The sequence below is a fragment of the Balaenoptera acutorostrata genome, chromosome 10 (assembly GCF_949987535.1).
Source record: "Balaenoptera acutorostrata chromosome 10, mBalAcu1.1, whole genome shotgun sequence".
In the NCBI taxonomy this organism is placed as follows: Eukaryota; Metazoa; Chordata; class Mammalia; order Artiodactyla; family Balaenopteridae; genus Balaenoptera; species Balaenoptera acutorostrata.
In genome coordinates, this window is record NC_080073.1 from 42,426,918 (window position 1) to 42,442,053 (window position 15,136).

At 42.8% G+C, this 15,136-nt stretch overlaps 1 protein-coding gene and 1 non-coding gene across 2 annotated transcripts in view; one reads left to right on the forward strand and one right to left on the reverse strand.

Moving 5' to 3' along the window:
* Positions 1-11,702, reverse strand: part of SACM1L (SAC1 like phosphatidylinositide phosphatase) — a 58,530-nt gene extending 46,828 nt beyond the window's left edge. The window contains exon 1 of the mRNA XM_007168880.3: positions 11,549-11,702. Within this exon, the coding sequence (XP_007168942.2) occupies positions 11,549-11,580 (32 nt within the window). The 5' untranslated portion in view covers positions 11,581-11,702. The remainder of the gene's footprint in view (positions 1-11,548) is intronic.
* Positions 11,703-11,988: 286 nt separating this feature from the next.
* Positions 11,989-12,061, forward strand: TRNAR-ACG (transfer RNA arginine (anticodon ACG)). The gene has a single exon. It is a non-coding gene; the product is annotated as a tRNA-Arg (tRNA).
* Positions 12,062-15,136: the final 3,075 nt, after the last annotated feature.

Here is a 15,136-nt window from a genome sequence, read left to right on the forward strand (position 1 = left end):
CCAAAGAAACAGTTGAGTTCCTGCACAATCACTCTACAGTGAAGACCACCAATTGACAAATCCTGACCCACAAACAGACCCTTCCAATCAATTTTTTAGTGCCTCATTCTTAAACATGAAATGACAACCAAGGATCACCAGATATTTGAGATAAGCTTCCATCACAGAAGACACAGAACAAAACAAAGAGAAAAATAACTTTGGGTAAACAAACTATGCTGAGAACAGAATAAAACTTCAAAACACATTTATAACTGGTAGCCTCAGAGAGAAGACACTGCATTCATGAAACAAGAACACCAAAAAGAAGGAGGGGGAGGAGAAGGAGATTCAGCAAGAACATGTTTTTGGACTGACAGCAGAAATAATAACTTGAATATTCAATAGAAGGACTGGAAAATAAAACTGAAGAACTCTCCTTGAGAACAGAATAAAAAGGTAAGAGCTGTAAAACAGAAAAGCATAGGAAGGAAGAAAGGGGGAGAGGGAAAGAGACAGGAGGGGGAGAGAAGACAGGAAGAAAGAGAGGGGCACAATCCAGGATGTTCAACATCCACTTAGCAGGAATTCCAGAAGAGTACACAAGAAAAAAATTTATCAAAGAAATAGTACAAAAACAAAGAAGAAACCTCAAGCCAAAGGACAAGTTTCCAGATGAAAAGGCCCACCAAATATATGAAACACACACACACACACACACACACACACACACACACACACACACAGAGGCACATTAAGTGTAAAACTCAAAACACTATACAGATACAATCCTAAAGTTTCCAGAAAAAAAAAAAAAACTAAGAGAAAGAAGCGCAGAAATATTCAACAGCCACACTACTGGATTATTCAACAGCAACACATTGGACTATTCAACAGCAAGGTCTTTAAAATTCTGAAGGATAATAATTTCTGAGAATTCTATACTTAGCCACACTAACAAATAAACGTGAGGATAGAATGAAAGCATTTTCAGATGTGCAATATCTCAAAAGATACTTCTCTTTCACTCTTTCTTGGAAAGAAGCAAAAGTTCTTTCATCGACATGGAGTAAATCAAGAGTTAGACTTGGAATCCAAAACAGGAGAGAGGTAAAAGAAATTCTCATGATGATGGTAAAGGGAGGTTCCAGGACAATGCAACAGGCCTAAAGAACAGCCAGTCCAGATTAAAGCAGAGGGGACAGGGCTCCTGGAGGTAAGCCTCACAGAAGATGAGTTGACAGTTAACCGTCAGCAGAGGAGTTTTACTGCTGTCCCAGAGACTGAAGATTAATTAGCAACAGGTACATTAAAGAAAAGTCAAGCAAACCTTTTAATTCAAGGAAAAACAAAGCATTTTTATAAGGAAATGTAATTATAATACATTACTGACTTCCTTTGAGTCATACCTACACAACCATAATAATGTGAACACTGAATATCTTAATATAACCACACTGAGAGGAGAGGAAAGGAAGAGAGGTATAAAAGCTAAATTCTCATCTCCTGAAGTAAAAACTCATCATATGACTGAAACTGAAAAAAAAATCAGGAAATAGCAGTATAAGCATGTTGTTTAGAAGTGTGAAGCAAAATACCAGAAGAAACTGCTTAAAAACATGAAAGTACTAGGACTTCCCTGGTGGTCCAGTGGGTAAGACTCCACGCTCCCAGTGCAGGGGGCCCGGGTTCAATCACTTGTCAGGGAACTAGATCCCGCATGCTGCAACTAAGAGTTCACATGACACAACTAAGAGTTCACATGCCACAACTAAGAGTTTGCATGCCGCAACTAAGACCCAGCACAACCTAAATAAATAAACATTTTAAAAAAATGAAAGTATTGATAGATGTCTCTGGGACAATGGGAGTTGGAAGTGCTGAAAAGTGCTCTTTTATTATATAAGCTTTGTGTAACTATTTAGTTTTAAACCTTACACTTGTATTAGATTATAATAAAAATTAAGCTTAAAAAGGTGTTAAAAGAACAAAAACAAAAATAAGAGTAACTGTGGATCAAGGTAAAGAGTTCTATCTAGCCTAAGGGCTCTGGGACCTTTGCTGGATCTTACCTTACCTCTCAGAGAGATGTTGCTAGAATCTAAGTTGCTGGTGCTGCCACCAGGCTGCTCTGATAAATGTTATTGAAAATGGCTTAAGAATTGGAGATATGAACAGTGACTGCCAGCTAATCAACATTTCTAAGAGTAATTACAAGTAATCGCTCTAATTAATCCAACTAATAACAGCAAGTGTCATCCCAACTCAGCTATTTACGTATGCCTTTGCTGCCTTCCTCTTCTCCTTTCCCTCCTTCCATTTCCCACCACTGTTTAATTGGCCTTAATACTGATCTGAAATGTGTTTTATGTAATAAATTTTATTCTTTAAGTTTTATGCTCCCAGGTTTCATTTCAAAAGCTCATGAAATTAACTTTAACTCTCTAGCACTTACAGTCAGAAACACTTGAGTAAACATTCAGGGTGTAATTTTTGCTGGGGTTATGGTTTTATTGTTATTTTTGTTTTAAAATCTTCACCAGGGACTTCCCTGGTGGCGCAGTGGTTAAGAATCCGCCTGCCAATGCAGGGGACATGGGTTCAAGCCCTGGTCTGGGAAGATCCCACATGCCGCGTTGAAACTAAGCCCGTGCGCCACAACTACTGAGCCTGCGTGCCACAACTACTGAAGCCCGTGAGCCTACAGCCCGAGCTCTGCAACGAGAAGCCACCACAATGAGAAGCCCTCACACCACAACAAAGAGTAGACCCCACCCGCCGCAACTAGAGAAAGCATGCACGCAGCAATGAAGACCCAACAACAAAGACCCAGTGCAGCCATAAATAAATAAATAAATTTATTTTAAAAAAATCTTCACCAAACAGGCTACCAAGCCTCTGCAGGACAAGGACTCTAAGCTTATCCATTCCCATTGGTATTCTCACACAAGATAGTAAAAGCTCAATCAATTTTCTTAGAGAATAGAACGTGATTAGTCAGAAAACACATACATTGTTTTTTCTATATGGCCCTTAACTAATGTTTTCTTTGGCTCAGTGACAGAATAAATGGAATTTTAAAAATTGTTTCTTTTCTCTTAGCTAAGGAAAGATCATGAGAGGTCAAATTTTAACTGGATTTGAAGTTATACTGTAACTTATAAGAAGAGAAAGAGGAAGCAGGGTATTCTCTAAATAGAAAGTCTACAAAGTATCACTAACACCAAGTTCTGCCTGGAGTTTTTCCAAAATTAACCAGTCAACAGGCTCTGCTAAGTTCTCAATGTAATAAGTACATGGAAACCAAGACAGAAGACTCAATGATGAACAAATATCTAGGCAAAATCCTCTCCCTGTTGCAAAAAGAATGGCCCTCAACTGGTGTGATGTTTCTCATTTCAGTAAAACTCTCTCACATTACTTATTTATGAAATAGATCTTAGAAGTTAAAGAAATTCCCTCCAAGAAGATTATCTGGTCATTAACTATGCTGTTGATATCAAATCTCTAAAGTTCAAAGTAATACTGTATACTAAAATAAACTGTCTGGTGAGATTATCAGAATCCAATAGGTATCAACTATTAACTAACAGAACAGGAATACTACCTAGTTTCTTTCAAGACAGGGGATGTGATATCAACCCAGAGTCCTAGTTTCTGTTAAGATAACACATATTTTGGAAGATATATCAAAAATAGGCATGAGCTTGCACTCTCTCTTCTTGATCCCAGAGACCATGGACTTCAAAGCCTATTAAGCTTTGAAAATAAAGGCCCATGGAGATGTGTGGCCAAGATGGCAGAGTAGGATGACCTTGAGCTCACCTCTTCCCACAGGCACACCAAATTACAACTCTTTACAGAGCAACTACTGATGAGAAAAACTGGAAGACTAGCAGAAGAGATCTTCTACAACTGAAGATATAAAAAAGGAACCACAACAAAACGGGTAGGAGGGGAGGAGAGCCAGTGTAACCAAGACCCATACCACAGTGGGGGCAACCCACAAATGGGAGGATAATTACAACTGCAGAGGCTGTCCCCAAGGGGCGAGGGGTCCAGCCTCACATCGGGCTCTCCAGCTCGGGGTTCCTACATCAGAAAGATGAGCCCCTAGAACGTTTGGCTTTGAAGGCCAGTGGGACTTACCATCAGAAGAGCCAGAGGGCTGTGGGAAATAAGAGACTCCACTCTTGAAGGACACACACAAAATCTCACATGCTCCAGGACCCAGGACAGAAGCAAAAATCTGAAAGGAGCCTGGGTCAGATTCACCTGCTGATCCTGGAGAGGCAGGAGGCAACTAGCTCACCCTGGGGACACAGATGGTGGCAGCCATCTTTAGAAGCTCACTCTACCACGGGGACACTGGGGGTGCCAAGTGCCATTTTGGAGTCCTCCTTCTAGCTTACTAGCACAAGGACCTGGCCCCACCCACTGCCTAAACTGGCTCCATCAGCATCAGTACCCGGACACCTCAGGCCAAGCAACTAGCCAGGCAGAGACACAGCCATACCTACCCACCAGCAGACATGCTCTCTTAAGACCCCTCTGAGTCCACAGCTGCCCCAGCAGTCAGCCCTGTCCACCAAAGGGCACAGGACCACCCCTAGACACCAGGGTCCCAGTACTAGCCCCAGAATCCCCAGGACCCTGCCACCAGAGACCTTGGGACCCAGCTCAGCCCACCAGTGGGCTTGGCACTAGCCCTAGGACCAGCCTCACCCACTAATATGTAGGCACCACCTCTGGGATGCCCTAGGTCCCCGTCCCACACACCAGTGGGCAGACAACAGCCCCAGGACCACCGCAGCCCCACAGCCTGCCATATTAGGACCCAGCCCAGCCCCCTGGGCCTGGGCTCTGCCCACCAGCAGGCCAACACGAGCTCTGGGACACCATGAGCTCTGCAGCCAGTGGATATAGCCAGTAAAATCACCTACATCCACAATAAGTAGTTACGGGATACACGAAACAAAAAGATATAAAAGATGACATCAAAAGAGTAAGCATGCAGGATAAGGAGGAGAAGAGGAGCAAAAATGCAGGGTTGTTAAAATGTGTTTGACTTAAGAGATCAGCAGCTTAAAATAATGATAAGACAGACAGACTGCTATATATAAACCTCACTGTAACCACAAACCAAAAATCTATAACAGATATACACATAAAAAAAAAGAAAGGGGGGCTTCCCTGGTGGCGCAGTGGTTGAGGGTCTGCCTGCCAGTGCAGGGGACACGGGTTCGAGCCCTGGTCTGGGAGGATCCCACATGCCGCGGAGCAACTGGGCCCGTGAGCCACAACTACTGAGCCTGAGCGTCTGGAGCCTCTGCTCCGCAACAAGAGAGGCCGCGATAGTGACAGGCCCGCGCACCACGATGAGGAGTGGCCCCCACTCGCCGCAACTGGAGAAAGCCCTCACACAGAAACGAGGACCCAACACAGCCAAAAATAAACATAATAAAAAAAAAAAAAAAAATTAAAAAAAAAAAAAAAGAAAGAAAGAACTTCTTTCAAGTGCACATGGAACATTCTCCAGGACAGCGTGCTTGGAAAACGAGACAGCTAGATGCAAAAGAATCAAAATGGACTACTCTCTCACACCATGCACAAAAGTAAATTCAAAATGGATTAAAGACGTAAACGTAAGACTTGAAACCATAAAACCTCTAGAAGAAAACAGAGGCAGGATGCTTTCTGACATCAGTCTTAGTAATATTTTTTTTGGATATGTCTCCTCAGGCAAGGGAAACAAAAGCAAAAATAAACAAATGTAACTACATCAAACTAAAAAGCTTTTGCACAGTGAAGGAAACTATCAATAGAACAAAAAGGCAGCCTACTGACTGGGAGAAGATATTTGCAAATGATACACCTGATAAGGGGTTAATATACAAAATATTTAAAGAACTCAAACAACTCAAGATCAAAAAAAAAATGAACAGGGACTTCCCTGGTGGTGCAGTGGTTAAGAATCCGCCTGCCAATGCAGGGGACATGGGTTCGAGCCCTGCTCCCACATGCCACAGAGCAACTAAGCCCGTGCACCACAACTACTGAGCCTGAGCTCTAGACCCTGCAAGCCACAACTACTGAGCCCTCATTCCACAACTACTGAAGCCCGCGTGCCTAGAGCCTGTGCTCCGCAACAAAGAAGCCACTGCAATGAGAAGCACACGTGCCGCAACTAGAGAAAGCCCGTGCACAGCAGCAAAGACCCAAAGCAGCCAAAAATAAATTAAAAAAAAAAAAAAAAGTTAAAAAGAAATGAATAACCTGAGTAAAACATGGGCAGAGGATCTGAACAGACATTTTTCCAAAGATATTCAGATGGCCAATAGGCCCATGAAAAGATGCTCAACATCACTAATCATGAAGGAAATGCAAATCAAAACCACAATGAGATACCACCTCTCACCTGTCAGAATGGCTATTATCAAAAAGACAACAAATACAATAAGTGTTGGTGACAATGTCAAGAAAAGGGAACACTGCACTGTTGGTAAATTAGGGCAGCCACTATGGAAAAGAGTATGGAGCTTCCTCAAAAAATTAAAAATAGAACTACCATATGATCCAGCAATTCCATTCCTGAGTAATAATAGAAAACAAAACACTAATTAGAAAAGATATACGTACCCTTATGTTCAATGCAACATTGTTTACAAAAGCCAAGTTATGGAAGCAACCCAAGCGCCCATCAATGGATGAATGGATAAAAAACATGTGTGAAAAAAAAAAAAAAACGTGTGAGAGAGATATATATATATACACACACAATGGAATATTACTCAGCCATAACAAAACAATGAAATCTTGCCATTTGCAACAACCAATGCACCGACAGGGTATTATGCTAAGTAAAATAAGTCAGAAAGAGAAAGACAAACACTGTATGATTTTACCTATACATGGAATCTAAAAAACAAACAAACAAACAAAACAGAAGCAGAGTTAGAGATACAGAGAACAGAGGGTTGCCAGAGTGGAGGTAGGTAGGGGAAGGAAAGGAATAGGTGAGGGAGATTTAAAGATACAAACTTCCAGTTATAAAACACTGTAAATGAGTCAAGGGTATGAAATGTACACTGTGGGAGATATAGTCAATAACTATGTAATATCTTTGTATGCTGACATATCATAACGAGACTTATGGTGACAATTTTTAAATGCACAAAAATATCGGGCTTGCCTGGTGGCGCAGTGGTTGAGAATCCGCCTGCCAATGCAGGGGAGACGGGTTCGAGCCCTGGTCTGGGAAGATCCCACATGCCGCGGAGCAACTGGGCCCGTGAGCCACAACTACTGAGCCTGCGCGTCTGGAGCCTGTGCTCCGCAACAAGAGAGGCCGCGACAGTGAGAGGCCAGCGCACCGCGATGAAGAGTGGCCCCCGCTTGCCACAACTAGAGAAAACCCTCGCACAGAAACGAAGACCCAACACAGCCATAAATAAATAAATTTAAAAAAAAAATACAAATCACTATGTTGTGTACCAAGAATTAACATAGCACTGTAGGTCAATTACACTTCAAAAACAAAATCATAGAAAAGAGATAAGATTTGTGGTTATCAGAGACAGGCGGGAGGGGGGGTGGACGGGAGAGGCGGAATTGGATGAAGGCAGTCAAGAAGAGAGATGTGTGAGTAATCTGAATGTTCACTGTACTGTGTAAACTACATATATCTTCATCACAGAATTGCTTAGTTTACATCTGTTCTCAGGATTCTATCACCTCTCCCCTGGCTGACCTCACAGCTATGACAATCTTTTAAAAAGAAAGTCCACTTCTTAACTGAGAAAACAATGTTTCTTCAGATAGAAGCTGCAACCTGATTCACTTTCTAATTTCCTGCCTTACACTTTTTTCACCTGACCTTTAAAAGGAAAAAAATGCTTTAAATGTTTCCAATCATGGATTTCTGTTAACTGTCTTGCAATTTCAAACTTATCACTGTTTGACATTACAAAGGCTTACACAAATGATTTTAAATGAAAAAAGGAGTTGCAAAATAGGAATATTAAGAACTGCCTGGATGTTTAAATAGTATAAACTTTAAATTCTGAACAAATCAATATTGTTTTCTACATCAAAAATCCATAATGAACATGTCAATTATTTTCAGTTGTTAAGTAACTCATTTCTATACCAGACATGTCCGAGGACTAAGGTGAGAGCAATCTGATGAGAAAAAAGGTAATCTGAATAATGCAATATAATGAAAAGATCATTGGACTCTGGGCCTGCTGTGTTCCACGGTCAGTTCTGTCATGGTTTGGCTGTGTGACCTAACTGTGGTGGCCAAGGGCAATTATCTCCCTGTCTTCAACAATGACAGATGATGTATATCAACCTAGACTTCACAGAGGCACTGGAAAGATAATACCATACACAAAATGACTTAAGTTGCTGCTACTTCAAAAGAATACATTCCAAATTACCCCAGACTGTGTTTTGGTTTTTTTGTTTTTTTGAAGTACTGGTAGGTGTTCTATACTGGAAAGTTCTTTTCATTTACTTAGGTGATCCACTGAGGACCTGTAATGCACCAGGCTTTACGTTAGGAACTGAGGACTAGAGAAGAAATCAATGTTAAGGTGTTTCTAATATGTTCTACATACTGGTAACCTAGTTGGAGAAACAAAGTATTTATTAATGACTTCATTTCTAGGCAGCAAAGTGAGTGGTTCAAACGGTGCTACGGCTCGATCATTCTTTCAGTCCTCGTGTCCATCAGACAGTAACTACACTGCTAATGAATCATAAGAGACAGAATGTGAAAACTCATATAGATGTTTGGTGTCTAGTTCCTGTGATAGTAGACTGTTATGGGAGCTCAGTGAAAGAAAAGACATTGGAAAAAAGGCTTCGCAGAGACAAGGAGTATCTGTTAAGTATGCTGGTTTCATCTACGCTCTTTCAGTCCTTATAATACTGTGAAGTAGAAACGTTCCCATTTTACAGATGAAAACCCGATTCAGAGAGATTAAGTAACATGGTCAGGACACAAAGCAAATAGCAGGTGAATCTAAGTCTAAGTTGAGTTGTCTCGGCTCTACCATAGATGTGATCAGCATGTAAAGAGGGGAGAGAGGAAGAAAACATTCTGGATAGAAAGATCAAAATGAGCCCAAGCTTGAAGCAAAAAGAGGGTGACCAAGTCTGGTGAAAGGGAAAAAAAGGAAAAAAAAAAAAAAGCACTAGGCAGTTATGGGAAATAAGGTTGGGGATAGACTGTGAAGAGGCTAGAATACAGGTGGCTAAGAAATGTGGGCTTATTCCTGTAAGTCAATAAAATGGAACTGGAGATTTTAAGCAGGAGAGTAGAGGATGAAACTTAGGGCATTAGGAAGGTGAACACCACAGGACAGAGATGGACTGGAAAAAATGTATGGCATAACACAGAACAAATTTTTAAAATCCCAAGCACTTCAATATTTAAATAAACCCAGTAACAATACTTTCATAATAAAATAATCAAACTATCTCTTGTACGGATCTTCCTTAAAACATATCTCTAGGCACTTTTAAAAATGGCCGTTATGTCCTACTAATTCTTATATGGATCAGAAACCACTTCCACCTCCGATGCATCTAAAGAAGAATACACCTTAGGTCAGAGGCCACATTTTAAAACCACGCCTCAGAGCAGCAAGGGCCAAACAAAAGAAATAAGAGCAGAGACTCCAACTCACAAACTCCTTGGCAAAGAAAAACAAAGTTGTAAAAAAGTTGTACCTTCATTTACAGGAGCACTTAAAACTAGTTTTTTTCAGGGAAAGAAGTTAAGCACTGAAAAATTAGAGAATGACTTTCATATAACCCCAGATTTACTTTTTCCCCCAAATTTATAGTTTCCACTTCTCACAAAAATCAATACAAAAGCATCAGCCTCACCACTTCAGTGCCAAATTTCCTTTCTCTTTTATGGATATAGCTTTTTTTTTTTTTTTTTTAAGGTCTGGACTGGGCATTTATTGCCTCCTTGGCAGTTATCATCATAACTCTCAAGTTCTCCATTCCATTCAATCTTTGCCACAGGAAAATTCGATTGCATTTCGTAACCTAACGCTGAGCTGCAATCAAGCCAAGGCTCCATATTTCTTAAACACAACTGAGACCTGGTGTAGGATCACATTAAAACCCTTTAATGACTATCAGGTAGACAACAATAACCTAATTAGCCAACACAGCACACGTGACACTGGCCCTGCCAGTACCTCAGTCAAAGACACTTTCCTAGACTCATTCATCAACAAGGTGATCACCTTGTGAAGGGGAACTGGGAGAGAATAAGGAAACCTGGCAAGGAAAATGTGGAGGGAAGTGTGCAGCTGGGGTTTTTCAAGGGAATTACAGTGAAGAGAAGAGGCAAGGGGGGTGGACTGAGAAAAAAGTAATCTTCTTTTATGCAAAACATCTGATGTCGAGATGGCCTCACTTCCAATTCTGCAGCGCTAACTTTTAACTGAACCTTCCAGAAAGTTAAGTGAGCTTGAGGTTCTGGGGAGCATAGGAAGTGCCCAAACCACATCTTGATGTCCTCATATCCTTGTATAGGAAATGCGATACCTGTGCCTAAGTCCCAAGATATTTTAACTTATTTAGGGATAGATAAGCTTCTCAAAAATCACATCTGCTTCTGGTGCCAAAGACTTTCTGAGATGTGGTCACTGGATTTTCAGTCTAGAGGTAAAGCAGTAAACACAAAGTGAGTAGAACAAAGTTATTCACAGACAAGAAAAGCATAGGGGCTGGTAGTAATGCTAAGGGAAATACATGTTTTTGCTTTTGTTTTAAACCCAGGACGAACCCCAAACCCTACAAATACCTAATTTACAACTCTAACAACCAGAGCCTATTTCTCAGAGCCTCAAGAGCTTCGCTTTACCGAAAATTCAATTTGCAATGCCAAAATTCTCGACAGTAGCCCCTGGCTGTCCACATGGACTTAACAATCTGCTTTATGATTGGGCGGTATAATATTTAAAGCCAAGTAAACCTTTTAGGACCTTAAGAGTATTGACTGTACTTTAAATTTTTCCTGCATCCTAAAGACCGGTCAGGAAGGCTTCAATGCCCAGATAGAGAAAGGTTTATCCATTTGTGTGTGGCCTCTAACATGCTGCTATGGGTCCATGAAATAAGAAAAAAACATCTCGTTTTCTCTCCTAAGCAATAACGATAAATTTAGCCGGCACCTCTCCAAACAATAAAAAATAAAATAAAATAAAGCAGGGAGGAGCGTGCCCCGAAGGGCTGCATCCAAACGCCGAGCCCGGCTCGCCGGAAGACGGTGCGCAGCTTCGGTCCCTCGCCGTGGGCTCTGAGGCCGAGTCGAGCGGAGAAAAGCTGGCGGGACTGCCGCTCCCGGGCCTGTGGCGACTCGGGCGCGGCGCCGGGGGCGGCCGCGCCCGGCGAGTAAGGCGGGGAGCGCGCGGGGTTCCCACACCCGGCCCGCCGCCCCGGGACTCAGGAAGCCTCCCCGCTGCCGGCGGCCCACACCTGCCGCCCCACCCGCCGCCTCGCAGACCCTTTCGGGCAACGGCTTCCGGCCCGCGGAACTCACAGCTTCAGCCGCTCGTAGGTTGTTGCCGCCATCCTGCACCACAGCCTCCTCCCTGCTCTTTCCGCCCGCCCCGCCACCTCAGCTACGGCGCTACCGGTCACCCTGGCACGGCAGCCGCAACGCCCCACCTCGTCCCACCTCCTCTCCCCGCCCGGCCGTGCGCCCCCCGAACGGGAGGCGGCCGTGGACAAACTTAGCGCGCGCGCTAGAGAACGCTAAAGGCGCAGTCCGACGCGGCGGATTGGAGTGCGCCGAAGAGCGCCGTGACGTCACCGCTGCGGATTGGTGGAGCGCATGGTTGGGGAAAGGCGGAGCCTTGGGAGCTGTGGACTAAAGCCGCGACGCCCGGCTCAGGGGCGGAAGCGCAGCGCTAGTGTCGGGGAGCCTGTTGTAGATGCGTAAGGCGTAATCTATGCTACAGTGCAAACCCAACTAGTACGGGGCCAGTGGCGCAATGGATAACGCGTCTGACTACGGATCAGAAGATTCTAGGTTCGACTCCTGGCTGGCTCGAGGCGTACTTTTTAGCCACACCTGGGTTTGATGTTACAGAACGTCCATAGAAAGGACTCTGGTGTGAAGGTTAAATATCTTGAATTTTAACGCTACTCTGCCCGAAATGTCATTTTTTAAGCTGTGTTTGGAAGCCGGAGTTGTGTGAGGTGGTTTGTAAGCTGCAAAGCGTCCTAATTAATGATGCACACGAGAAGACTCTGTAAATGGGGTACATGTAGGAAAACACACCTAGAATGGTGGTAGTTTGCAGTAGGGGGGCGTGCTGTGGCCCGAGGTTAGCTAGCGGATGACACAAAAGCGCATTTAAGGCAGCAGTTCTTGCCCTTTTTCCCGTGGAGCAGAACCCCTACGGTGACGTAAAAAGCGGCACAGTCCCAGTTTACCAGGATCTAGTGAGCTCTGGCTCTTACCTGCCCCGGAGACGGGAACGCTGCAGTGCGGCTGCGCGCGTTAGAGGGGGTCCGCAAAGTGATCGGAGTCTGCAGCCCTGTCCCTTGAGAGCTCCTGGTCCCCAGTGAATCGGGAAACCTTAGCACATGGGTGTTTTTACAGTACGAAGACCCCAGGTAATCTAGTATTATATATTACCCCTCATTTTATTGGCGCCTGGGGGGAAGACCTGAGAAGGACCGAAATGTCTGTGGCGGAAAGGAGAGTCAAACCTGAAGAGTGGCTGAAACATCCGACACTGTCCATAACTAATCATTCAATCGATCAATTAATCTCTCCAATATAACGTTTCTTCCTCCTGAACAAATTACAGGAAACTTGTAAAATACAGAAAAGTACTGGGAATCAAAAAAACGCAAATTCCCATCCCGAGATAATTATTATTAACGTCATAATCCCCGCCCCCCCCGTCATTACTATTAACGTCATAATTTTTTTTCCTTATGGACTTTTTCTTCCACACTTTTTAATATAAACCTACACACATAGTTTTTCCAAATTTGGGTTTTTTTTTTTTTTCAAATTTGGGGTTTTGTCACAAATGTCTTTGTGTTCTCATTTTGTCCCCTTAGCTTTTTGTCTGAGATTTATGGTCATTAAATATTCTTTGAAGATAACCCATCAAAAAACTAGATATTTTAAACATTACTCTCTTTGTTGGGAATCTGGGTTGTTGTCAGTTTAATAGTTTTTTAAAAATAATGCTATGTTGAATTATTTCTGATATCTTACAAATTTTTAGATGTTGAATGATCAGAGAGACATTTTTAAGGTCCATTTCATGGACTTTTTAAGACTTTGGTACATATTTTCAAGTTGCCTGCCAAAAAATTTAAACAAATACACATTTCCATCAATAGCATCAGTTTCCTTGCATGCTAACCCTGAGTATTATAAATTTCATTATGATTTTTTTGCACTTTTCTTAACTGAAAAACGGAACTTCCTTTTACTTATATTACTTGATGTATATATTTTCTCTTGATATATGTACTCATTTTCTTCTTATAGATTTGTTAAACTTTTAAATACATTAAGGATATTAATTCTTCAGCTATCGAACGCATTGCAATTTTTTTAGCTTATCTGTTATATTTTCCTTTTCCTTATAATATTTTTGAACCTCAAGTAATTTTCACTTTTATATATTTCAGTTTACCAATATTTACCCTATGGTTTCTCTGTTGCTCTTTACTTTCTTTCTTTCTTTTTAATATTTTATTTATTTATTTATTTATGGCTGTGTTGGGTCTTCGTTTCTGTGCGAGGGCTTTCTCCAGTTGCGGCAAGTGGGGGCCATTCTTCATCGCGGTGCGCGGGCCTCTCACTATCGCGGCCTCTCTTGTTGCTGAGCACAGGCTCCGGACGCGCAGGCTCAGTAATTGTGGCTCACGGGCCCAGGTGCTCCGCGGCATGTGGGATCCTCCCAGACCAGGGCGCGAACCCGTGTCCCCTGCATTGGCAGGCAGACTCTCAACCACTGCGCCACCAGGGAAGCCCTGTTGCTCTTTTCAAATTGTGTTTGTATTGTTTTTTCCATGTACTTTAACCCATTTGTAATTTATTTTGTTAGTTGTCCCAATGGAAAGATCAAGTAAGTCTTAAAACCTGTGACTATTATTGAAAAATTAAGAGCTCTAAGCTCGTTACTTGGACTAATTCAGTCAGTTCCACGATAGTCCTGTAAGGTAAGTTCGGTTGTTATCCCCATTTTTACAGATGAGGGAACTAAATTTGCTTACGTTCATTGAGCAATTTGGTGGTGAAGCCTGAGTTAGAACTTCAATCCGGGCTTCTGACCCCAAAGCCACCCTGCCCGAGGGCTTATTGTGCACCAGAGGGTTGACGACATGAGTAGATTCAGGGCTATTCCCTGTCTGGGTATAGATGGCAATCACATACCTTGGCTCCTCACCCCTTCTCCCATGCTAGTTAGCAATCGGGAGACCTCATCTCTAGTCCTGGGCACACCCTGGCCCAGACAACATTTCCCCTGACTACATCTTCATCCCTTGTAGCATAAGGGTCATAGAAAAACAGCAGCCTACATTTGTAAAATCGGAATAGCCACTCTCTCATTGCTTGCCCCTTCCCTCTGCAAGTCCTGCCTTCCTGTATGTGGTTGCCTTAAATCTAGAGGGTCACTCACCTCTGGAATTCTTTGGTCATAACCTCATTAGAAAAAACAGTAACATACACAAAAGGGAAGGAGACAAAACGACCACCGTTTTGAGCATGACCTGAAAAGTCTCAATAATAAGGTCCCAGGTGAAGAAACTGCATGCTTGGAAGATGATTCTCCCAGGGTCTCTCACATTCCTACACATCTTGTGAGGGAGGCACTGCCTTACTTCCAGACTACCTTTTCAAGGATGTTTGTGTAGTAAACAGACTTGGATGGAAGAGAGAGTGTCTCTCTCTGGAGCAAAAGTCAGGCAGGTTTACTGCCCATTTATAAAAGATTGTGGTTCTCTAAGCTTGGGTTTCCTCTTGTAACACAGCCCATCGCATGTGCAGGTATCACCTGGCCCTCTTCATGGGGCCCTGTAGGAACTGGCGCTCAGGCAACTAGTGCAAAGGCTGACAGTGTGAAATGCTACTGCTGCTACTGTGAGTAATAAA